The sequence below is a fragment of the Bos taurus genome, chromosome 21 (genome assembly GCF_002263795.3).
Source record: "Bos taurus isolate L1 Dominette 01449 registration number 42190680 breed Hereford chromosome 21, ARS-UCD2.0, whole genome shotgun sequence".
Taxonomy (NCBI): domain Eukaryota; kingdom Metazoa; phylum Chordata; class Mammalia; order Artiodactyla; family Bovidae; genus Bos; species Bos taurus.
The window spans coordinates 31,717,429-31,744,125 of record NC_037348.1 but is presented as its reverse complement, the minus strand read 5'-3'; the positions used below and the strand labels follow the sequence as shown (position 1 = coordinate 31,744,125).

General features: G+C 38.0%; 1 protein-coding gene across 4 annotated transcripts in view; it reads left to right on the top strand.

Annotated features, from left to right (window-relative positions):
* SCAPER (S-phase cyclin A associated protein in the ER) overlaps positions 1-26,697 on the top strand; it is a 423,604-nt gene that overhangs the window by 275,876 nt on the left and 121,031 nt on the right. For all 4 annotated transcript variants that reach the window (XM_010817116.3, XM_010817115.3, XM_059879316.1 and 1 more), the window contains exon 25: positions 17,839-17,962. In XM_010817116.3, coding sequence (XP_010815418.2) covers positions 17,839-17,962 — 124 coding nt within the window. The remainder of the gene's footprint in view (positions 1-17,838; positions 17,963-26,697) is intronic.

Here is a 26,697-nt window from a genome sequence, read left to right as displayed (position 1 = left end):
AGTTTCTGTGAATCTTTTGTCTGTAACTGCTTTACTTAGAAGGTCAAAGGGAATGCTGGAACTGTATTCTTGGGTTTGTCCTTATCACAGTTTTAAAATCAGAGCACCCCCATTTTAATCTATGGTGAAAAATAAATTCTTCCTACTACTATGGCCTTTATAAAGTATACCCATCTATTCATGTCAAACAAATTAAGTTCTCTTTTTTCTTACTTAGAGTATATACATTTATCTATCCATAAATCAGTCTCAGGTAAAACAGTAATCACTGAATACAGTAAAAGTAAATAAATTTAGAATGATGGCCATACTGCATTTACTTGACTCTTTGAAGCTGGTGAGGAAACAGAACTTAACACTTATTGAGCGCACCCTCAATGCCAGTCACAGTGCCCGAGGCTTAGCATGGTTCCCTTGTTTACCCCTCACCGTCACCAGCAGCCAGATACATGGCTGTTGCTAGCATGAGGATTGCGAGCAGTCGTGTTTGGGACATGACTACAACCTGAGAGAGAGCCATTATACTGTTTCTCAGAGAGTGTGTATTCTTTCCAGATGACAGAATGTTCAGAATTACTCTCCAAGGATTATTGAGGTTTCATCACTAGAAGCTTCTGTTCCTTTCTCTTGGTCTTGTGATACTCACAGGGTGGCAACTGATGCAGTTCATTTATAGTGGAAAAGGGGTATTCTGGTGGATGCCAGAAGCAGGTAAATGACGTTGGGCTTCCGATTCTGATACCCAGGGAAACTGTTCTCTAGGGATTCCCTTTTTGGGATCAGTTGTATGGACATAGGAATGGGATTGCCACATCTAGGAGCCATTAGAAATAGACCTTTTCCTTAGGGAACTTATAGTAATGGAAAATGAAATGGGTTAAACTCTAAGTATCACTAATACTAGCCTGCCTGTGTTACCTTTGTGGAACAGCCAGCCTGGTGATATACATAAGCCCTTCATAAAAGGAATGCTTTGCTACATATCTGATGTCTGCAAACTTGGTTTCCTCCGATGCGTGGCTTCATGTGCCTGGCCTACAGCTTGCTGCTTACTCCCGTCTCTTGCTTGACTGCCTTGTCTGTTCTCTTTGGAGCTCATCTACTGTTGGGTCTTTGCTTTTCTCTTTGGTTTGCAACACAGTCTAAACCCTGTTAATTCTGTCTTCACTATTAGTTTCCTCCCATGTTACCATTTATCTCTTTTCTTGGCTTGTCATATGTACCTCAACTCCATTGCTGTTTGTTGTGCCCTTCCTTTTTCTGGGTGTTATGATATTACATGTTCTAGGCTTTATACCTGTGCCTCTTCTAAGCAGCTGTATTTTATGCCATGGGATGTTTCCCTCAATGACCACAGCTGGTTAAACCAAGACTGAACATTTGACTCAAAAGCAGCCAACCTTACAGTCTTAAAACTCAGCCCAAAAAGTTAAACTGGGCCAGTCAAGATTGTCTCTCAGGAGTTTGCAGTTGGAAAACCATAAAACTCCAACCATTGTGTGTGTGTGTGTGTGTCTTGTGTTTAAATTTGAAAAATCATGCAGAGTAACTTCTGGGATGGTCATTACAGGGCTGTGTTCACTCCAAGTTTAGCAGGACTAATGGAGGCCAGTTGTGGGAGGAAGGAGGAGACCAGAGCTTCATGAGAGATGAGGGGCTGGAAATGAGAGGAGGCCCCGTCCACAGAGCTGGCATTGTTCCTGCCCTCCTGAAGTCTGGTAGCTCATTTTCTCCTGGATTCACGTGAACGTTCCCAACAGCCTTACAGTAAATGCCTCTTTTTACTTGAAATATTTTAAGCGAATTTCTGTCCCTTCTAACCTAGATTCTGATACTTTTAAATACAAATATTAAAAGATTTTTTAAACTCCAGATTGAATTGAAAATATTGGACTATGTAATAGAGCCTTCCTTGCAACCTCATAGCAGTTTTTCTACAATCTTCCATATCAAGAAAGAATGAATAAATGCCCAAAGTTTAAAGTAGAAATAAAGAGAGAAAGCACATTCTACATGTTCTCTAGGGTATCATTCTTTATGAACATTAAATGTTTCTACAAGCTCAGACTGACTGAACTTTCCTTTTTTCTCCTAACCTTCATTTGGAGGACGTGTATAGAGAATTAAATACCCTAAACGTCCTGTACCTGGATGCTAATGTAACGTACTCTAGAGTGCAGATCTTACTTTCAGGATCAAAGATTAGACAACATATTGCTTAATAAAATACCTGAATTCTATAAGAACAAGTAACAATACTACTCTTGTTCTTTATAGTCCTCAAATGTTAACTTTCTTGGTGTCCCTTGGGTCACACAGAGTGGTTTCCTCATTATTAACCTTATAATTAGGATTTAGTTTGAATCCCAGTACATTGTCTTACTTTCATAAAAACTAAAAATATACTTCTTAGCCTCTGTTTTCTCTGACTTGACCATAATGGACCATGGTCCAACTTTTTAATATGGAATAAGTTTGTTCATGATGAACTTAATCATTTCACTGGCTGTCTTCTGAAATTAGAACCAGTTGGTTTCATGCATTGGAAAAGGAAATGGCAACCCATTCCAGTGTTCTTGCCTGGAAAATCCCGGGGATGGGGGAGCCCAGTGGGCTACCGTCTATGGAGTTGCATAGAGTCGGACACTACTGAAGCGACTTAGCAGCAGCCTATTTTGAAGTTGAGATTAAGATGTTTAGAAGGTGAGAAGATTGCAAGAGCAGTTACTGCCACCAGCTCCCCACTCAAATCCTGATAGCCTGATGCAGCTCAGAATGTTAATCCTATACTACAAAATAAAGCTTTATGATATTTTTAAGAACTGAGTAATTTGCCTTTGTTTTAAGACTCAGTAGTGCAGTTTCAACTGCTAGGCGAAAGATAAAACATTTGTAAAAAAACAAATGATTATAGTACTCAAAAGAAGAAAGGAAAGCATTGACTTATTTCAGTCTAAGCTTTTTTGAAATTGCAGTTTTGTTCTTCTCAAGGAAAGCACACAGTATCTCCATATTACTAAACATCTATCCCAAAGCATGACATAGTCATACACCTGATGCAGGTTTCAGAGCCCTGTCTCGTCCTGTTCTTACCTCTGTCTTTCCCAATAAGAAATGCAAAACTTCATTCTAGGTGGGGTGGTTGTATTACCAGAATTACACTGGTACTTTCCGGATTCATGTTTTCTGATAAAGTTTGCAATTTTAAACTTTTTTCTTAGCCACTCTACATTAAGGCATTTTCTTTCCATGTAGAAAGTTCTCAAGTAATAGTTCATTGGTTGAACACTTCTGCTTACCTGTTTACTTAAAATATTTAACTTGGACTATCACTATTAGATCACTTCCTGGGACGTTACTAACAACTTATTTGAGGCTCTAACTTTCTTGCTCTTTCCTTTTACACTAATGCCTTCTCCAGGGAATCCTTTTTATCAAGCCTAGCTATTGATTCAGAGATCAAGTTGTTGCCTTACTGAAAATCAAAATTCATATAAATGTTTCTCAGCATTGACATTTGAGTTAATGTAAATACAAATCTCTCTCCATTTTTCAAATTTATGCATTCCAGCAGAAATGATTGTAAAGCTAATTTCTGTTAAGTGAATCCTATTTTCTTATTAATTTCCTTCATAAAATCAGCAGTGTATTTCTGTAAGGAAAATGTCAATGACCTAAACAATTGATGTAGAATTTGTGGCCAAGTCCTCTGGGGTTCTAGACAGTAAAATACAGCAGTCTTGCTGAAAACACTCTGTAGCACTTTCAGAATTGTGAACTATGTAGGTCTTTGCTAACTCTGTAACCTCTTTTGTCTTGTCACCTTCTGAGACTTGGATTGTTGAGAAACACCTAAATAGGATGAAGATTACAATGTCATATTTTGCAAATATATACACAGTCTAACACATAATGTATTTTAGGCTAAAATTTACTTCTGTGTTCAACCATACACTTTTGCTCATTTCATGTGCTAGCAAGATAATGCTCAAACTCATTCAAGCTAGGCTTCAACAGTACGTGAACTGAGAACTTCCAGATGTACAAGCTGGATTTAGAAAAGGCAGAGGAACCAGAGATCAAATTGCCAACATCCATTGGTTCATAGAAAAAGCAAGGTAATTCCAAAAAACCATCAACCTCTGCTTCATTGACTCTGCTAACGCCTTTGACTATGTAGATCACTACAAACTGTGGAAAATTCTTAAAAGAGATGGGAATACCAGACTACCTTACCTGTCTCCAGAGAAACCTGTATGCAGATCAAGAAGCAACAGTTAGAACCGGACATGGAACAACGGACTGGTTCCAAATAGAGAAAGGAGTATGACAAGGCTGTGTATTGTCACCCTGCTTATTTAACTTCTATACAAAGTACATCATTTGAAGTGCTGGGCTGAATGACTTGCAAGCTGAAATCAAGATTGCTGGGAGAAGTATCAACAACCTCAGATATGCAGAGGATACTACTCTAATGGCATAAAGTGAAGAGAAACAAAAGAGCCTCTTGATGAAAGTGAAAGATGTGAGTGAAAAAGCTGGCTTAAAATTCAGCATTCAAAAAGCAAATATCATGGCATCTGGTTCCATCACTTCATGGCAAATAGATGGGGGAAAGTGAAAACAGTGACATATTTTATTCTTTTGGACTCTGAAATCACTATGGATGGTAACTGCAGCCGGGAAATTAAAAGATGCTTGCTGCTTGGAAGAAAAGCTATGACAAACCTAGATAGTGTTGTAAAAAGTAGAGACATCACTTTGCTGACAAAGATCCATATAGTCGAAGATATGGTTTTTCCAGTAGTCGTGTATGGATGTGAGAGTTGGACTGTAAAAAAGGCAGAGTGCTGAAGAATTGATGCTTTTAGACTGTGATGTTGGAGAAGACTCTTGAGAATTCCTTGGACATCGAGGAAATCAAACCAGTCAATCCTAAAGGAAATCAACCTTGAATATTAATTGGAAGGACTAATACAAAGAAAGACAATGCCGAAGAATGCTCAAACTACCGCACAATTGCACTCATCTCACACGCTAGTAAAGTAATGCTCAAAATTCTCCAAGCCAGGCTTCAGCAATACGTGAACCATGAACTTCCAGATGTTCAAGCTGGTTTTAGAAAAGGCAGAGGAACTAGAGATCAAATTGCCAACATCCGCTGGATCATGGAAAAAGCAAGAGAGTTCCAGAAAAACATCTATTTCTGCTTTATTGACTATGCCAAAGCCTTTGACTGTGTGGATCACAATAAACTGTGGGAAATTCTGGAAGAGATGGGAATACCAGACCACCTGACCTGCCTCTTGAGAAACCTATATGCAGGTCAGGAAGCAACAGTTAGAACTGCACATGGAACAACAGACTGGTTCCAAATAGGAAAAGGAGTATGTCAAGGCTGTATATTGTCACCCTGCTTATTTAACTTCTGTGCAGAGTACATCATGAGAAATTCTGGGCTGGAAGAAGCACAAGCTAGAATCAAGATTGCTGGGAGAAAGATCAATAACCTCAGATATGCATATGACACCACCCTTATGGCAGAAAGTGAAGAGGAACTCAAAAGCCTCTTGATGAAAGTGAAAGTGGAGAGTGAAAAAGTTGGCTTAAAGCTCAACATTCAGAAAATGAAGATCATGGCATCTGATCCCACCACTTCATGGGAAATAGATGGAGAAACAGTGGAAACAGTGTCAGACTTTATTTTTGGGGGGCTCCAAAATCACTGCAGATGGTGACTGCAGCCATGAAATTAAAAGACGCTTACTCCTTGGAAGGAAAGTTATGACCAACCTAGATAGCATATTCAAAAGCAGAGACATTACTTTGCCAACAAAGGTCCGTCTAGTCAAGGCTATGGTTTTTCCAGTAGTCATGTATGGATGTGAGAGTTGGACTGTGAAGAAGGCTGAACACTGAAGAATTGATGCTTTTGACCTGTGGTGTTGGAGAAGACTCTTGAGAATCCCTTGGAGTGCAAGGAGATCCAACCAGTCCATTCTGAAGGAGATCAACCCTGGGATTTCTTTGGAAGGAATGATGCTGAAGCTGAAACTCCAGTCCTTTGGCCACCTCATGCAAAGAGTTGACTCATTGGAAAAGACTGTGATGCTGGGAGGGATGGGGGCAGGAGGAGAAGGGGACGACAGAGGATGAGATGGCTGGATGGCATCACCAACTCGATGGACGTGAGTCTCAGTGAACTCCAGGAGTTGGTGATGGACAGGGTGGTCTGGTGTGCTGCGATTCATGGGGTCACAAAGAATCGGACACGACTGATAGCAACTGAACTGAATGCTGAAGCTGAAGCTCCAATACTTTGGCCACCTGATTCAAAGAGCGAATCATTGGAAGAGACCCTGATGCTGGGAAAGATTGAGGGCAAGAGGAGAAGGGGGCGGCTAAGAATGAGATGGTTAGATGGCATCATCAACTCAATGGACATGAGTTTGAGCAAGTTCCAGAAGATGGTGAAGGACAAGGAAGCCTGGTGTGCTTGAGTCCATGGAGTTGCAAAGAGGCAGACACGACTTAGCGACTGAACAACAATAAACATATTCACTTTCTCATTTGGTTAGTTCTAGGACTCAAGCCAGGATCTGTATTTAGAATTAGAGACAAGGGACTATAATGCACTAATGAATTAAACTCAGCTGGGATTTAGAATCAGAGCATTAGAGTTCAAATACCAGCTTTGCCAGTGTTTAATGTCGGACCTGCCTTTAAGACCTCATTGTGCTGTAGGATTTTTCATCTGGGGAATGGGGAAAAGCTTTCTGCCTCGCAGGGTTGTGAAGGTGAAATGTAACGTATATGGAAGGGCTTTGTGAGTTGTCACACTCTGGCCTGGGACACTAATGGCACTGGGTCACACACCCCATGCTGTGTGACATTCCTTGACCCATTAAATACCTCTGCCCCCAGTCATTGTGACAACCAAATGTGTTATTACACATTTCCTCACGCACCTGGGGGATTGGTACCATTGGTTGTGTGCTGAGCAGTAGAGTTGTGGAAATAAAACTGTGTCCATAACCATCAGCAGGCTCATTCATTAAAAAGTGAGCTAAACAGGGAAAAGGTAATTTGGTGCTAAGTGTAACTGTACAAGAATGCGCCAAGTGCAGAGACAGTGAAAGGATGGTGTCATTAACGGCCAGAGGAAAGCAGAGTCTTTCCTATAGGTTTTAAAAGATAGATTCAGAGTTTGTCAAATTAACAACTCTTCCTCAGCAGAGAGCACAGCATGTGCAAGAACATGGAGACCTGAAATAACAGGGCACACTTTGGAAGGTGTAAACATTTTGATATTATTAGGACACTGTCAGTACAGTATAAAAAATAAATAAGTTCGAGTGCATTGGACAAAATGACTCATTCAGGGAAAAGTGAAAGATATTATTTATTCCTTATTGTTTTCACATTTTGAAGAAAGTTTATATCTTTTTCATTCCTCATCTTTGTATTATTGTCTCATCTTTCTATTACGTTAATTTAAGCCCTCATTGCTTATGCTGTTTTACCCAAAGAGAAATTCACTCATTTAATATATACTTTTATTGCCATGTGGTTAGCACTTTGTTTAGTATTGTGGTTAAAGGATGAGTGAGAGATAGAGAAAACCTTTACAAAGAAGTTGTAATGAGTCCCTGCAAAACACTTGGCATTGTCAGAAATATGAGTAATAAAGCTATTTATATTAATAAATATATTACATTTATTTAACAGAGTCTTTGACACATGTTCATCAATTTATCACATTATATAAATGAAGAAACTAAGGCTTAAAAACACTGAATGATTTATCGTCTCTTATCACATCGGCAGCTAGAACTGAGCATTCTATTCTGGTATTCTCCCTTTTCTATCTTATTGCCTACATGGTAACACCCAAGAGAGAGGTTTTCAGTCTGGTTAAGAGCCAAAGGGGGACAAGAAGAATGATCTAACAGAAGTTCAGAAAGATGAACCAAAACCACTTGTAACTATTTGTATGTATGAGACAAAATATTCAGAGAAGATCTAGCAGTGAAGTCTACAAAAGCAGTACAACATCTCTGTGTTACCTTCAATACCCTTTTCATGATTTAAATCAGGTGGTAAATACAGAGTAAATTCATCATAAGACTTATTTCCCATCAATACCAGATATAGATATAGAGGTGGAAACCACATACCACCTTATGTGTCTGCTACATTACAGCCTCTCATTAAGTGTTAATCAAATGTTATTTGCTGGTGTGGGTGAAGTTTAGGATACAATCCATTGTTAACACACAATTCCTTATTTCTAGGCAGGATTATTGTAATTCTAAATAGATATTTTTAGATCAAGATTTACTAAAAGTAAATAACTTTCCTCAAGATAATGAAAGTTTAAAAAGCTATTTTGAAAGCTAATTAGCGCTGTGTGTGTGTGTGTGTGTGTGTGTGTGTGTGTGTTGTGTGCTCAGCCGTGTCCAACTCTTTGTGACCCTACGGACTGTAGCCCATGAGGCTCCTCTGTCCATGGGATTTTCCCAGCAAGAATACTGGAGTGGGTTACCATAGTGATTGATAAATACTGTTCTCCATTTGACATATTGAGGCATTTTGTTTGTCTCAAAAGGCAGCACAGAAATGGTTACAGATGACAGCTGTTATACCACTAATAAGATTAAAGTAAAGAAATTAGTTGTGTCGACTTTAATCTGCTGTTTAACACTGCAGGCCACCTGGGGTCTTCTCCAGAGCCTACATGTTTAATTGTGACTTTAAAATTATATAACCAGATCCTACTTAAGAACATATCTAAAGACTAGCTAATCATAGCTGTCTTTTTACTAGACAACACAGAGTTTAACACTAGACTTCAAATTAATGTTTTAATTTTATGCTCATCCTAATTTTTAAACGTATTATTCTAATCTTTGCAACAAAACACCATCTCAGTGGGAGGTTAATTTTAGGAAACGCAAGAAGTCTAATTAGGTTGTACTTAAAATATATGTGATTTCTCATTTAAAATTAGAGTGTGTCTCTGTGGAATAATTAAACTGCTTATTCTAATTATACCAAATTCACCAGCTAAACAAGAATCTTTGAAATAACTCATCTAGTTGAAGATTTCTTTCTCCTGCTCTGAGGCATCATTATACTTAAGAAAATCCCTGAATTAAAAAATTACTTTTAGTGTTTTTAAAATGTTACATTGTAGAATATGATATGCAGTGTAGTAATCATTTATAATTGTTACATTGAGTTTTGATGCAAACTGAGGTGTAGAAGGCACATAATTTACATCTGCGGAGCAAAGACTGGCTGGTCGGCAGCACTATCAGCATCCCTTCTCTACCCCAGTCTTGAGCTGTCTTTTATTTCCAGTTCCTGGATGTTGGCTCCTCGGCTATCCACCCTAAGTGTTGTAGCGTCAGAAAGGAGGAAGTCAGAGGTGGAGAAGGCTGTGTGAATTTATGCTAACCATCACAGTGCCAGTGGGGAAAAGTTTTCTTCTTTACCTGCAGCTCACACTGATTCAAATGTCCACTGCAAAAATACCCCAAAATTCTGTCACAAATCCACCTTCTCTGTGGTCACAAAAATATTAAAACTGAATCATCTGTTTATTGTTAAATTTTCTGCATCATTCTTCTGTCCCCAGATTTCTTGCCAAAAAAAACATTTTCTTCTTTTTTTAAAGTTTTATTTATTTTAGTTTCTGACGCTGGGTCTCTGATGCTGGCAGGCCTTCTCTTGTTGCAGAGATCAGGGCCTTCTCTTGTTGCGAAGCACAGGCTCTAGGGCAGGCAGGCTTCCGTAGTTGCTCTTCCCAGGCTCTAGAGCACAGGCTTAGTAGTTGTGACCCACGGGCGTAGTTGTTCCACAGCAGTTGGCATCTTCCTGGACCAGGAATCAAACCCATGTCTTCTGCATTGGCAGGCTGACTCTACCACTGAGCTACCAGGGAAGCCTGGAGAAGGCATTCCCTTATTAACCAAGACCTGCTTATCTAATTGTACTAGTTCAGTATTTGAATTTTGTTATTCTCTGTGTCAAAGAGAGGAAAGAGAGCTGTTGTATAGAAGAGTTTGAAGGAAAAATGCTTTTGAGTCCTGAAATATCAGTACAAAATTACGAGACACTTTTAGCTAGGGGATGGGGCTCCCACCCCTAGTCATTCTAATGATTGTTTAAAAGTAGAAAATGTGGCTAATAATGTATTGGTATGTTCCGCAGTTATTTCTTGTATGTTCTGCTTGAAACAAGGAAGACAGTTGTCCCTTCATGTAGACATCCCTGTGCCCAGCCAGCTCGGTGCTGTATGCTATGAGGACTCCACAAAGGATGAATCAAGGACCTGAACTAGAAATCACTCAAGAGTAGTTGTATAATAGAGTTTTCAGTGCTTTGACACTAGTCTGTTTTTAGCCTTCAGAACTGGCACATGCAGCTTTCATGTGGGCCAGGCCTTCAGGGCCAGGCCTACATCACAGGTCCCATTGCGTGAGCAGCCACTTGCTTGGTGGGTGCAGTTCAGTTCAGTTCAGTCGCTCAATCGTGTCTGACTCTTTGCAACCCCATGAATCACAGCACGCCAGGCCTCCCTGTCCATCACCAACTCCTGGAGTTTACCCAAACTCACGTCCATCGAGTCTGTGATGCCATCCAGCCATCTCATCCTCTGTCGTCCCCTTCTCCTCGTGCCCCCAATCCCTCCCAGCATCAGGGTCTTTTCCAATGAGTCAGCTCTTCGCAAGCTTGTTAGAATTCTAGCTGCAGTTGCCTCTCCCTAGTTTCAGATAATTCTTTTTGATAGTATCTAAACAAGTTGTTTTAGTTTGGAGCTTTATAATGACAAAGCATAATTTGAAAATGATGAATATAAACTATGTACCATTTATTAGATGCTTAATGCAAACAAAATGTACTTGGTAAATTATAATATGTTTGGGAGCTCTAGTTTTAATATTCATTTCACCCCTCCTTAGGAAACTGGTATTACTCCAGGTCTGTGTGTTCTGGTTCAGTCCAGATAATCTTTCCTTAAACAATATCATTTGCTAACCATCCTCTGTCATTTGTAATATTCTGTCCTTTCCTACACTTATTCACATCAAGCCCGTTCTTTCTTTCCATGAGGGCTGAAGCAATAATTTACAAAAATTCCCAGTTTATCTTTGCAGCTGTATTGTTGTGACTCCGTTACTTGGCACAGGATTTTGCTCCACAGGAACATAAAGCCTTCGCTCATTTCCATGTATATAAGTGATATGCCATCTATTATGAATAAATGCTTAATGCAAACCAAAGGCATTTGGTAAATTATAATTTATAAGTGTTCTGGTTTTAAACTGCCAATGGCAGTTGTTTTTAAATGTCTGCTTTCTTGACACTGGTATCAGATAATGGATTTGTGAACAGTGTTTTCTGAAAAGCCTTAGTCAGTATGAACCCACGTAAGGTTATAAACTTACGTACTTCCTAAGTGATATTATCAAGTCCTCTTCGGCTGCAGCTCTCTAGGGCTTTTCTATTTAACTATTTCATAACATCTTAGATACTAATCTTAATGTCTGAGGTATACTATACTTGTATTCAAATTATGTTCTTCTTGGATTAAAAAAAACAAACCCACCTTCGTGGTGCCTTTTCTGTCCTCTGTTTTTCAGAGAAAACATTTTTAGTGAGAAGACCTACTGATACAAGATTCACTCATGTATTCATGATTATCTGGGTCAGAAAACCTTTATCTCCACCCCCAACCACAGTGTACTTTTGACGGAATGGACAGTAAGATTTTACTGTCTTCTCAGAAGATACTTTTAAAATCTGGGGCTTTCTGTTTGATGTTAAAAAGTGCTTCCAGTCATTTGGGTTTTAAATTACAAGGAAAGCTGCTTGGGCAGACCACCCAAGCTGGGTTCAAAGAAGTGATCGTTCTAAGACAGGTGCTCTTCAAATAGAGGTTGTCTTTCAAACAAGTTCTACTGAGTGGACAAGTTTTTCCTGACCCCTGGGATTTTTTATACTCCCCCCGCCCATTTTTTCTCATCAGAAACCAGTTTCTTTGTGGAAGTTTTCTTGGGAAGGTTTTGTAAGCATAAGACTATATAGATGTAACATTCTGCACTTTACTAGTAAATGCAGTGTCTTTAATGTAAAGCACAGAGGGCGTTAGGACAATAATCCCACACCCTGTGCTGTTTGCTTTTCCATGTGTAGATTTACTTATGCCCTGGGATATTCCACAAAAGAGTTTAGATCAGTTGTAGAGTTTTCATTGACTAAGAAAAAAGAGAGATTAGAAATCAAGACTATAAAAATATAGATCAAAATCAAAGGAAAAAGAGGATACAATAATAGAACTATAAATTCCACATGTCATTCTAAATATAGTACCCTCATTTTTGAAACTTTGAGAGATCTATAGTTGTATATATTAGTCCCACTGTACAGCTGCCATACATAAAGCAGTGTGTTATTGGCTTTATATATTACAGAACTTACATAAATTATCAACTAGACTAGAAAACCGGGAAACACATCCTGTGTATATAGTTATAGTAAAAGTGGCATTTCAAACCAGTAGAGAGAAGGTGAATTATTCAAGAATTTCTTGGGTGGGGGAGGGAATTTAGGCTTCTGCTTCATGCCACACATCAAAATAAATTTTAAATGATTTGATAGTAAATTATAAAACCATAACATTACCACACACAGTGATGATTAAATAAATGCAAATGGCTAGATACAAACATGTAGTTACCTCATCTCATGGTAAAGGATAACTTTTTAAAGGAAAAAGGGACAGGAAGAGAAAATAAATCACAAAGAATTGTTTGACTACATAAAATTGTTTAGCTTCAGTATATTAAAAATGCCTTAAAAATAATGAGCAAAATTATTGGCAGTAAATAAACTGAAAAAAATATTAACAACATGTATTAACCCTTTGTTATAGATATATAATTAGAGAATCCTTATAAATCATTAAGAAAAAGAGAAAAATCTTCAATAAAAATTTTTAAATAGAGCATACTGGAATGACCCAGAGGGATGGGATGGGGAGGGAGGTGGGAAGGGGGTTCAGGATTGGGAACATGTGTACACCCATGGCGGATTCATGTTGATGTATGGCAAAATCAATACAATATTGTAAAGTAAAAAAAAAATTTTTTTTAATTAAAAAAAAAAAAGATAAGTGTAAATGGCTACTTACATCATACCTTACCCCACAATCAATTTCATATCTTGTATTTAAATGTAAAATCTATGAAAATACCAGAAGTATTTAAATTTAAATTTACCAGAAGTAAATTTCAAAGAATATTTTTGTAATGCTGAAGTAGGAAGATTCTTCTAAGTCTGACACAGTATCCAGATATACGAAAGGGAAATTTTGACAGATTTTATCAAATAAAAATGAAACCATTCTTTATGACAAAAAGCAAAAAATATAGATAAGCAACAGACAGGAAAATTTATTTGCTGTATATGATGATAAAAGGTTCATATCAGACTTCCCTGGTGGTCCAGCGGTTAAGAATCTGCCTTGCAATGCAGGGGACATGGGTTCAGTCTCTCGTCGGGAGTTAAGACCTCACATGCCATGCCAGCACACTGCAAATACTAAGCCCGAGTGTAGCCTTTACTGACCCCACACTCTTCAGAGTCCACACACCACAACTTGAGAGTCTGTGCACCACCACAAAGATCCCGCGTACTGTAACGGAGACCTATTACAGCCAATAAACAAATAAAAAGGTTAATACCTTTGTTATTGGTAAAGTGCCTTATAAATCAATAAGAAAAAGACAACCCTCCATAGAAAAATGGGTAAAAGGTTCACAGTGATAATTAAAGAAAATATAAATGCACATTGCCAATAAGCACATGAAGTGAAAAGTCCTTAATCACACTAGCAATTAAAGAAATGCAACCTTTAACATTTTTAGCTGTCAGATGAGTAACAGATTTTAAAAATGAAAGTGTCTGATGTTAGTGAAAACATGGATGAACTTTTTCTGGGAGTATAAATTGATTTAAAATACTTTTTTTCTGGAAGGCAGTTTGAATTTTGCAATGTCTATCAAAAATCTTAAAGTAAATCTTCATATCCTTTGAACCACATTGTCATTACTGAACATTTACTCTCAGGAGGCAGAAGGATTTGCTCAGCACAGCTGTGGTGAACGTTGGCTGTGCAGTGAGCACCTCCTGTCCTTATGGAGTTCCCAGGCACAGTGTGGCCCTCCTCTGCAGTGCGTGAGCATACCAGTGTCCGCTTCCCAGTGCTCTTTGTGTCTAGGATATAAACTTGTGACCTAGGCTTCACCACCCAGCATAGCCACTCCAGACTTTTACTCTGAGGCTAATAAAGTAAGAAGCAAGGACATCCCAAACGCTATTCCTTTGACAGTTGCAGGCAGCTGCATCTGTTGTCCAAGGTCATAGTGTGAGTTCAAGCTGTGACATATGGTGCCCGGAGTTTTTTGTTTTGTTTTGTTTTGTTTTAGCGGATCAGGTTCCTGGTGTGTGATTTGGATATTGGTCCATGCAGTATAACTTTGATGCCTGTGTTTTCTAAATCCTATGATATACCCAAAGCTTGTCAGTTAATTTCCTTCCTGTTTAAATCAACCAGAGCTTTCTTCCCCTGGCTTGTAACTAAGAACTCTGACTATTAAAACAGGGTTGCCATTATGTTGAAAATTGGATACAATAGTAAGAAATTGATTGATGTAAAATTTTACATACACTGGATGATCCTCTTCCTTCTTTTAAAAGCTACAGTACTTCTTAGTTTAAGCAGTTTAATCAGAAAAGGAATTTAAAATAAGAAATTGGATGCTTACAAATCTGTTGGAAAAGGTTGCAGGCCTGTTTATTGACTCCAGAACAATACCAAACGTATCCACTGGGGGCACTGCTCCCTCTGAGGCCAAAAAAGGAAGGAAGGAAGAAGCTAATGCCACACACAACTTTCTCCCACACTCAGGAAACCACAATGGGTATTGGAAGCTGCAGATCAGAGATTAGGAAATCAAATAGTACAAGTTACCCCACTGGTTCTTGACACACAGAATCTGGAAAAGGGAGCCTGAGTCTACTGCAGGGAAGCCTCACATTTCCAAACCTTGCTTGATGACAGCCAACAGCAAAAGATGGCCTTGGCTCACTTCACCCTCCAAATCTCGTAAAGTACCATTTGTGTAGGGGGGAAAACTCTTGCATATGCACAGACTCCTGGAAGGATATGTGCACTAGTAACCGTGGTGATTTCTAAGGTAGGGAAATGAGGGGCTGAAGGACATAAGTAAGGGGGAGGCACTTTTCACCATGCTTCTTGGTTGTGTGTTGTGCTAAGGTCATCACTCCTAGTCAGAAAGGTACCAAGTTCATCGTATTGGTGTTAAAGCGCAGGAGTGTTTCCTGTACTCCAAGGGCACACACCCCCAGGCCTCTGAGGAGTATTTCAAGGCTCTTTGAGAGGAGAACAGAGTAGGTCTCTGGGTCTACTTCTACTTCAGTCAGAGCAACTCTGATTTTATCTGTTCTTTGGTTTAAGCTTCTGAAAAAGATTTCGTTAGCTGTTAAGCTTCTGAGTAAGAAAGTAAGAAAGCTGCTTTTGTAAAAAATTGAAGACTGGTGTTATGGAAGAATATTAAATATCATGGAGAAATATTCATTTTACACATATTAACTAAGTGAATATTTCTGAGACGAGAAGACTGGAAGTACAAGTACCAAATCACCTCTTCATAGTTTTTTACTATTTATTTGTGCTCTCTTTCTCACAGTTATTACAATTATCTTTAAAATTATTTTTATAATCACAATTACATGTTATTTTTTTACCTGAAAAGAAAAGCACTCTTGCCAAATCTAAATGTGTTAGCTAATAAATGAAATAGTGCTGAATGGCATTTGTGGGGGATTTGTTAGGTAGAACCTCCAACTGATGTGTCGTAAATGAGTTACACGTAGGCCAGGATTTCCTGTACAATCCTCAGGGGTTAAGTCAGGCTGGAGCTGAGCCTCCTCCTGCTCCCTTCAACTTAGAGTCCTTTCATTGTTCATGCCAGTATTCCATGTAAAAATTTACGAAGCATGGTGCTTTATTATTCTGGAAATTACAGGTTTCATAGCATGCTTTAATTTGATTTGATTTTTAACTGTTTTAATTGTGACTTATTCATAACAAGAATAATAAGATTAATAACTCTAATGAACCTATCATTATGAATTATTTAACCACGTGCCAGACACCATCCTAAGTACTTTGCATCTATTATTTCATTTAATTCTGATGATGACCATGTGAAGGTTAGGTATTATTATCTCAGTTTTACAGATAAGAAATTGGATGCTAAGATATAAATGAGTAACTTGCTAAAACCTCAAATGACAGAACTAGGTTTCTAACCTAGTATCTTATTCCAGTATCTCTCCTCTTAACCAACATACTCTAATGCTCAAGTTTCAGGAACCTATCAATTATGTTGAAGCAAGTACCACTATATCAGACAAACAGATGATTACAACAGGGGCTGTCTTTACCATCTTTCTCCCACTAGAGCATCAGCTCCATGAGAACAGAGAGCTTGTCTGTCTTGTCTACCTAGCACAATGCCTGAAAAATCATAGGGAATTACATATTTGTTGAACAAATGAATACTTACATGTTGATTCTTAGACTCATGCTTCTCAACTCTGCCTGTACATCAGAATTGCTCATAGAGCTTTTGAAACATGCTGAATGTCTAGAGCCCTCCCATTCCCACTAGCATCTCCAGGGGAGGAATTCAGGCAAGTCTGTATCTTTAAAGATATACAGGTGATGCTAGTGCTCTGTCAAACTCTAGAGCCCCTATTCCAGAGCAGTGGTCTGGAATTTTGTTTAAAAAAAGTGAAATTCATTAAAACACAAATTGCTGGACCCCACCCCCAAAGTTTCTAGTGTTTAGTAGATCTGGGGTGAAGTCTGAGAATTTGCATTTCTGCAAGTTTCCAGGTGATATTGATGCTACCGGTCTATGGTTCACACGTAAAGAATTATTGTTTTAGAGGATTGGTTGTAAGGGACTAAATCAAAACATTTGTACATAGGACTTAAGCAGGGGATTTAGTGAGGCCAGAATCAACATTGATCACTCAGGCAGTGCAGGTTAATTACAGTTTTCAAAGCACTCACAAGAATGCCCATTGAATTTGTTGCTCCAAAAATTCCTTTGAAAAATGGGATATAATTTTTTAATCCCAAGGGACAAGGAAAAAAAACACATTTCTTTGATGGGTTTGACCCGAGACTGTTCACTCTGTAGGTCCTCCCCTGCTGAGGCACTCTGGGTCTGTCCATACAATCTCTGAGCAGGTGTGGCCTCACTCCCCAGACCTCTGCAGTTCTTGTCTCACAAGGGAAAACCTGTAGTTTCTCTTCGTGTGTTCTCCTTTCCTTCATTATCTGCCCTTGTCAACCAGGAGACCTGGCAACAGGAGGTTTGGCACACTCTTTTTTCCAGATACTGTTAAAAAATTCTAGATCCCAAAATTCCTGGGTAACATCTAATCTTAGATTATTAGGACATTGTCAGTAGATGGGTAAGTACATTTCCATTGCCTGCTGCTGCATTAATAAGAGGCAAGAATTCCTTTCTAATGAACACTAGGCTGTGGATAAAAATTAAAAGCTTTTATGTCTAGCTGATGGACCTTGCACCTAGTAATATTTGGGTTGGTTTTTTAAGAGTGATTTCTATCCCATGCCTGCTGCTTTTATACCATTCATTTTGTGTATTTCACATTGTTTAGAGAAGAACTGCACAAGTTTTATAAATGGTGTTTTTCTCCTTGTGTTAGGTCTCTTTGCAATGCAATCAATGTTTACAACCTCACCTGCAATAACTGTTCAGAAAACTGCACTGATGTTCTGTTTAGTAACAAGATTACCTTCTTAATGGACCTCCTCATACACCAGTTGACGGTATGTAATATTATTGCTTTGAATTAGAAGCAGTTAAGATTTGAAAAATATCCCCTATGGAGAAAACTAAAAGAAGCCATCTTATTTATTCTCCAGATTGAAAAAAAAGTGAAGATGATTGGGAGAGTAAAATAGGAACTGGCAGAAAAACCTCTTCATTTGAAAATCTTATAATGCATTCTCCTAAGTCCCAGTGTTTGATGGATAATGTACCTGTAGCACTTGCCGAGATCACAGATTTCCATGGTTAGACTGGGACTTTGGAATGAGTTAGGCTCAAAGCCGTATCTCTGAGGTCATAGAAACTAGTGCTGTACAAGGGAAGAAAGTCTCATAACCTCTCTTGCCAGCTCAGTTTAAAGGGTCAGTTTGTGTTTAACTTGGTAAGAAACATAAAGAAAGGGAAGTAATGCCTCAGTGATGAGGCAGGGTGAATGGTGGGAGAAGATATTAAAGAAAATGGATTTTTTTTAAAAAGGTCAATTTAAGATGGACTTTTTGAGGGCTCTTGATGTATTTTTTGAAGCAAGAAATTCCTCTGTCACAAAGGGGCAAACCTGTTATACTTTTGAAATAGGAGCAAGCAGCCAATTGTAGCCTTAAATTTTCCTTCAGTCCACAGATGTTGAAAGAGGTAAGCTCAGGATAATATCCAAAGGTTTAGGTCTGTCAACTGCAGCCTCCAGAACACAGCCCTGGGACCAGAAGTTTCCTGGTGAAGTTTCTGAGCCCCTGAGGTATTGGCACAAAATCACTCTCAAGCTGCAAGTTTATAACACAGGAGATTTATTTTTCAGAACCGATTTATTTTACTCAGCACGTAGTTCTAATAGCTTTTCCCTAAACTGTGAGCCTTTTGCTCTCTTTCCTTCTCCATCTGGTTAATTTCTACATCCTGAGACCTTTACTAAGACATAATGGCACTTTCTTCATGAAACCTTCCCCAGCCTGACCCTCTCCCCAAGTCCAGGTTAGGTGTTCTTATATGCTCCGGTACATTAGGTCATTCATAGGATTAATCACATTGAATGTAATCAGCTGCTTACTTGTCCATTTCCCCAACTAGCCATAAAATCAATGAGGACAGGAGGTGATTCATCACTTTCTCCAAAATCCTAAAACAGGGCCTGACACAGTAGGTTCAGCACATTGTTGATGAATATATAAGTAAACAAATGGATTCCCATATGTTTCAAGCTGAAAATCAGAAAGGAAATGATGAGGCTCTTACCTGCTCTTCTCATGACAAAGAGAAGGGACAGCAGTGAGAAAGGACAAAAACACAGACCTAGAACAATGCAGTGCAATAAGGGTTGTTTATGATGACACTGAGTCATCACTTGAGGGCTAAGTTATATATGGTTTATCTATAAAATAAGGCATTGAAATACAGGTAATGGATTTTAGCAAAAATTTCTATCAGAAATATTTCAAAGCCAGGGACAAGGAGAAAGACTTAGCATTTGTTGTATGACCTTATGTCCCAGGCATTTTAATATATTTTGCCTCATTTCATTTTTAAAACAAAGTCAGTGTTAGTATACTGCTTTACAGGTGAAGAAACTTGAGTCTGAGAAAGGTTGACTTGCCCAGGGCTACATGGATAGTCATGGAGTCAAGAGCCCAAGCTAGGTCTGTCAAACCCCAGTCGAGGGACATTCTGCACAAAAATTGACTCATTTTTCAAAAGTGTCAGTGTCATGAAAGACATAGAAAAGTTGAAGAACTGTCACAGATTGGAGGAATCTAAGGAGATCTGACAATGAAATGTAACGTGGGATCCTAGATTAGAAAAAGGATGTTCGTGAGAAAACCTGAAACTTCAAATAAGGTCTGTAGAATAGTTAATTTTATTGGCTCAATGTTGATTTCTTGCTTTCAGTAATTATACCGTGGTTTTTCAAAATGTTAGCAGTAGGGATACGGATGAAGGGAACTCTACTATTTTTGCAGCATATCCCATTTTAAAGTCTTCTTGCTTATTCCTTCACATTTCAAAGCCATTCTCTTCTGTTACTTTACCCTGTTCAAAGTATATAATTTCTATGGTTCCATTACCAATTTTAAATTATTTCAAAATAAGAAGTGGGAAAAAAAAAAAAAAAAAAACCCATGCTCTCCAACTATTCCATGCCGCATTATCTGAAAGAATTTACTGTGTGAAACCTGTTCTTATATTGGTAATGGAAGAAGATACATAAATGTACTTTGAACAGAACAAGCAACAAAAGGGAATGGTGTTTGAAATGTGAAGGAATGAGCAAGAAGACTTACAGACAAGATCTTCCATCCTAGCTCTTCATTCTTTTCTGATCAAAACCTGTTCTCATCATATAAGGTAGTTTGTTTATTCTCTCACTTAATAATTATAAGTGCCTACTATTTCCAGTTGCAGAGAAGTGTAGGGTATGATCCTGAGCATCCAGGAAATTCCTGCTTTGGAGTAGGAACAGATATGTAGGTTGCACATAAAAATGGTGTGATGTCAGCCTGTACAGAGTATGGTGAAGCACAGAGAAAGGAGGTCGGTAGCCTCTGCCCGGGACATCACAAAGCTAGACCGTAGCTCCTCATAATAGCTTTCATTTATTAAGTGCCTACCATGTGCCAGGAGCTTGTAAGTAGCTTGATCCTTTCCCTCTACTTTGAAAGCCCCAGTTTCCTTTGAATAATATTCCCTTACTTGTGACCTCAAGATTTCTTAACACTCGGAAAGCTTTTAATCTCCCAACCAATGAATTTCACCGCATTCTATGTTTATTTTGTTCAGTTTAGAACTTGAATCCTGGGACATTAGTTTGTCAAACACATTTTATCCCTCCTTCCCTTAAACGTGGCACTTCCTGGTCTTTACTGTTCTTTTTGGCTTTTTATTCTCTGTCAATTCTAATACTGCTGTGATGGAGTTTGTGATAATTGAAAGAGGTGGGTATATTTTCTAAGTTGGAGAGGTAGAGGTGGTGGTGGTTATTTTTACATTTCTGGAAATCACTTGTGAATTTACATTTTTATTGCTACCTTGTTTTGATGTACGTGTAACTGAAATATGGATCACTAACTTGTAAGTACCCTTTCAGCAAAGGGTAGGAAACTGTCATCACACATTTTCCAGAAGGATTATAAAGAAGCATAAAAGAAGTTAATTAATTAAGATCTGATGGAATTTATATGACAACTGATTATAGGGCAGGTCAGCCTTTCTTCAGCAAACTGAGATGGTTTAGGAGGCTTTTCTCCCCTAATCTAGCTGTTTGGAGTTTGTTTTAGCATTCTTGTACTGCATCTCAATTATGTGCAAAGTGTTGTACAGATGCCAGGATTACAGAGGTGAATTGGACACAGTTCCTTCATTCTAGAAGCCCACGGTTGAAGAATGAGCAACTTGCATACATTAATATTAAAGAAAAGCTGTGAGAAGTTCTGTAACATAATCAGAGCTACAGAGTAGTGCATACAGCCTAGAAAAGTACCTGGCACATAAGGAAATGCCTGCTAAATATTTGATGAATGAGTGAATGAGTTCTAACTTGGAGTATTGGAGACTTTCAGGGAGAATTTGGATTTGCCTATGCCTTGAAGGGTAGAAATTCTACAATTGTGGATTATGATTTTTACAAAAGCCAAATTAGCATGGGTGGCACTGAAAAAGTATGTGTTTTTTCTTGCAGTATAGATTCAAAGTAGGATTTTTAGGATAAGGTCTTGAGGAATTTATTTGGAGCCCTATAAATACAGTACATTTAGATAGGCATTATCTTCAAAAAGTATGAAAACTTTAAACTATGTTAAAGCAGATTTCAATAACTGAGTGTTAAGAATCTTCTCTGTGCCTGAATCATTAACTGCAGAGGAAAGTGTAATATCAAGGCCTCTACCTTCAAAATGTCTCCTTAAGGAGACTACACATGACCATTAGAAGGCAATAAAAAGACCAGTGAAAAAGAGCAAACTGGCAAAATAGATAGTCCCAGTTCTCATTCCCAAAGAAACACTTAGCAACTATATACAAACTAAAATACTGTATAAACTCGATGATATAAATCAAAGCAAGATCCTCTATGACCCACCTCCTAGAGTAAAGGAAATAAAAACAAAATAAACAACTGGGACCTGATTAAACTTGAAAGCTTTTGCACAGCAAAGGAAACCAAAAGCAAGGTGAAAAGACAACCCTCAGAATTGGAGAAAATAATAGCAAAGGAAACAACTGACAAAGGATTAATTTCCAAAATATACAAGTAGCTCATGCAATTCAATACCAGAAAAGCAAGCAACCCAATCAAAAAGTGGGAAAAAGACCTAAACAGACATTTCTCCAAAGAAGACATACAGATGGCTAAAAAACACATGAAAAGATGCTCAACATCACTCATTATTAGAGAAATGCAAATCAAAACTGCAATGAGATATCACCTCACACCAGTGAGAATGACCATCATCAAAAAGTCTACAAACAATAAATGCTGGAGAGTGTGTGGAGAAAAGGGACCACTCTTGCTCTGTTGCTGGGAATGTAAACTGATACAGCCACTATGGAAGACAGTATAGAGATTCCTTAAGAAACTAGGAATAAAACCACCATACGACCCAGCAATCCCACTCTTAAGCATATACCCTGAGGAAACCAAAATTGAAAAAGACACGTATCCCATTGTTCATTGCAGCACTATTTGCAATAGCTAGAACATGGAAGCAACCTAGAAGTCCATCAACAGATGAATGGATAAAAAAGTTGTGGTACATACACACAATGGAATATTACTCAGCCACAAAGAGGAACACATTTGAGTCAGTTCTAATGAGGTAAATAAACCTGGAACCTATTATACAGAGTGAAGTAAGTCAGAAAGAGAAAGATAAATATCACATTCTAATGCATATATATATATATATATATATATATGTATGTATATATATATGGAATCTAGAAAAATGGTACTGACAGGGCAGCAATGGAGAAACAGACATAGAGAATAGACTTATGGACATGGGGAGAGGGGAGGAGAGGGTGAGATGTATGGAAAGAGTAGTATGGAAACTTACATTACCATATGTGAAATAGATAGCCAACAGGAATTTGCTGTATGGCTCAGGAAACTCAAATACAGGCTCTGTATCAACCTAGAGGGATGGGATGGGGAGCGATATGGGAGGGAGGTTCAAAAGGGAGTGGATATATGTATACCTGTGACTGATTCATGTTGAGGTTTGACAGAAAACAACAAAATTCTGTGAAGCAATTATCCTTCAATAAAAAATAAATTAATTTAAAAAAATATCATTATGAGAACTCCAGAAAACAGTTTAGATATTACAATACACAAGGTGATCTCAAGGCCAGGAACAACCACACTGGTGTGAGTAAGAAAAACTAATTTGCTTTACTCACAATCTCTCCTCTCTCGAGTTGGCACAGCTTGGCATTGGAAGATGATACCCCAGCTCATGGTTCTCTGCTTTAAAGGGAGAGGAGTTGAGTGTGAGTCCAGCATTCTGGCTTTTTGGAGGGCTGCCCAAGGGACTTGTATCTGCCTCACCTGACTCATGGCACTGCCAGGAAGCTGGGATACTTTGAATGCCTGGCAGCCCTTGAGAACAGCAGAAAGCAGGACAGCTTACTACTGAGAATCAGAGAACCTGCAGTGCTACAGACAGACACTAGAGGGAGCAAGAGATTACGATCTCTTCAGAAAGAAGCCAGCCAGGCCTTCTAATTAAGAAATTGCACATGCAGGCCCAGAGAAGTCCTGCCCCCTATAAAAATGCTTCATAGAACCTCTGACTCCCTAGTCAAGGGAATTGGTGTCTTCCCCCTTTACAAAGCCACTATGTACAGTCTAAAAGTGATACCTATTTTTTCAAATGTGCAGATTCCAACACAAAGTTACAAGACACACAAAGAAAAAGGGAAGCATGGCCCCTACAAAGAACAAGATAAATCTTCAACCAACCCTAAAGAAGCAGGTATATGAATAATGTGACAAATATTCAATATAATTATTCTAGAGGTATTCTGTGAACTCAGAAAAATGATATATGAACAAAATGAAAATTAAAAAGAGATAGAAAATATAAAAAGAACCAAATAGAAGTTTTAGAGCTAAAGAATAAATTATTGAACTGAAAAAACTAGAGGAATTCAAGATCAGCCTTGATCAAACAGAAGAAAGAATCATTGAACTAAAAGATAGGTGATTTGAAATTATCTAATCGAGAATAAAAATAAAAGGGAATGAAAAAAAGCCCGAGGGACTTACGCTGTACTGTAAAGTAGACCAAGATGTATATTATGGTGGTCACAAAAGGAGAAAGAGACAGAGACAATGGGGCAGAAAACTTATTTAAATAAATAATGACCTAAAATTTCCCAGTCTAGTGAAGGAAAGGGAATCCAATTTCAACAAGTCCAACAGGTCCTAACTTTGGTGAACCCAAGAAATCTCACATAGACACATTATAATCAATTATCAGAAGTCAAAAATAGAATTTTGTATGCAGCAAAAGGAAATCAGCTTGTCACATGCAGAAGAACTCTCATAAAACAGTGTATTTCACACCAGAAGACCTACAGTCCAGAAGGGAGTGGGATGTTATAGTCAAAATGATAAAAGAAAAAAAAATGCCAACCAAGAACACTACATCCAGCAAAACTATCCTTCAAAAAATGAAAGAGAAATAAAAACTTTCCCAGATAAACAAAAGCTAAGGAAATTCATCACCACTACTAGACCTACTTGATAAGAAATTCTCAAAGGAGCCCTGAAAGTAGGAGGAAAAAAAAAAAAGACACTAAAGAGCAGCATGGAAGCATGTGATAGTATAAAGCTCACTGATAAATGTGAACATAAAGACAAATACTGGGGGCTGTAATACTGTAAAGTGAAAGGAAAGTGAAGTCGCTCAGTCGTGTCCGACTCTTTGTGACCCCATGGACTGTAGCCCACCAGGCTCTTCCGTCCATGGGATTTTCCAGGCAAGAGTACTGGGGTGGGTTGCCATTTCCTTCTCCAGGAGATCTTCCCAACCCAGGGATTGAACCTGAATCTCCTGCATTGTAGGCAGACGCTTTACCATCTGGGAAGTAATACTGTGATGGGGGGTTAAATCAGTGTTAATCCTGACACAGAAATTAAAAGACCAAACTGTTAAAATAGCCATAAGTATAAAAGTATGTTAATGGATACATGATTTAAAGTATGTACTTTGCGATATGAAAAACATAATATATTGAGGGGAGAGAAGTAAAAGTATAACATATTTGTATGTGATTGATATTAAGTTATCAGGTTGAAATAGATTATTATAAATGGCAACCACAGGGAAAAATACCTATAGAAGATACTCAGAAGAAAATGAGAAAGGAAACAAAGCATGTTACTACAAAGGAAGATGGCAGAAGAGGAATGAGGGGCAAAATAACCGTATAAGACATAAAATAATTGACAAAATGGCAATAGGTATTCCTTCTCTATCAGTAATTACTTTCAATGTAAGTGGTTTACTCTCCAATAAAAAGGCACACACTGGCTGAATGGATAAAAACACAAGATCTGACTATCTTTTGTCAACAACAGACTTACTTTAAATTTAAGGACACACATAAGCTGAAAGTGAAAGAATTGAAAACGATAATTCATGCAAATGGTAACGACAAGAGAACAGAGGTAGCCATCCCTATATCAGACAAAATAGACTTAAAAGTCAAAACTCTCAGAAGAGATAAAGAAGAACATTATATAGTAATAAAAGGTCAATTTTTAAGGAAGGTGTAACAATTGTAAATACACATGCACCCATCAGAGCACTCAAATATAAGAAGCAAGTATAGAGGAACTGAAGAAAGAAGATGACAATAGCTCAGTTAAAGTAGATTTCAATACCCCACTTTCAATAATGCATAAACATCTAGAAAGCAAACCATTAAGTAAACAGAGGATTTGAACAGTGTTGTAGGCTGCATGGACCTAATACACATATATAAAATATTCTACCCACCAGCAGAATACACATTTTCTCAAGCACACATGGAACATTTTTCAGGATGGATCACACATTAGGTCACAAAACAAGTAAATGAATTTAAGATGACAGGTGTATTTTCTGACCACAATGGAATGAAAATAGAAATTAATAACAGAAGGAAAACTGGAAAATTCACAAACATATGGAAATTAAACAACTTGATAAAAAAACAGTGGATGAAAGAAGAAATTAAAAGAGAAACTAAATAGTATCTTTAAGACAAATTAAATTATGGCATACAAAAACTTATGGAGTGCTGTAAAAGCAGTGCTGAGAGGAAAGTTCATAGCAATAAATACCTGAATTAAAAAGGAAGAAAATCAGAATCCAACAACACATTAAAAAGATCATACACCATGACCAAGTGGGCTTTATCCCAGGGATGCAAGGATTCTTCAGTATCCACAAATCAATCAATGTAATACACCACATTAACAAATTGAAAAATAAAAAACATATGATTATCTCAATAGATGCAGAGAAAGCCTTTGACAAAATTCAACATCCACTTATAATAAAAACTCTCCAGAAAGCAGGAATAGAAGGAACATACCTCAACATAATAAAAGCTATATATGACAAACCCACAGCAAACATCCTCAATGGTGAAAAATTGAAAGCATTTCCTCTAAAGTCAGGAATAAGACAAGGGTGCCCACTTTCACCATTACTATTCAACATAGTTTTGGAAGTTTTGGCCACAGCAGTCAGAG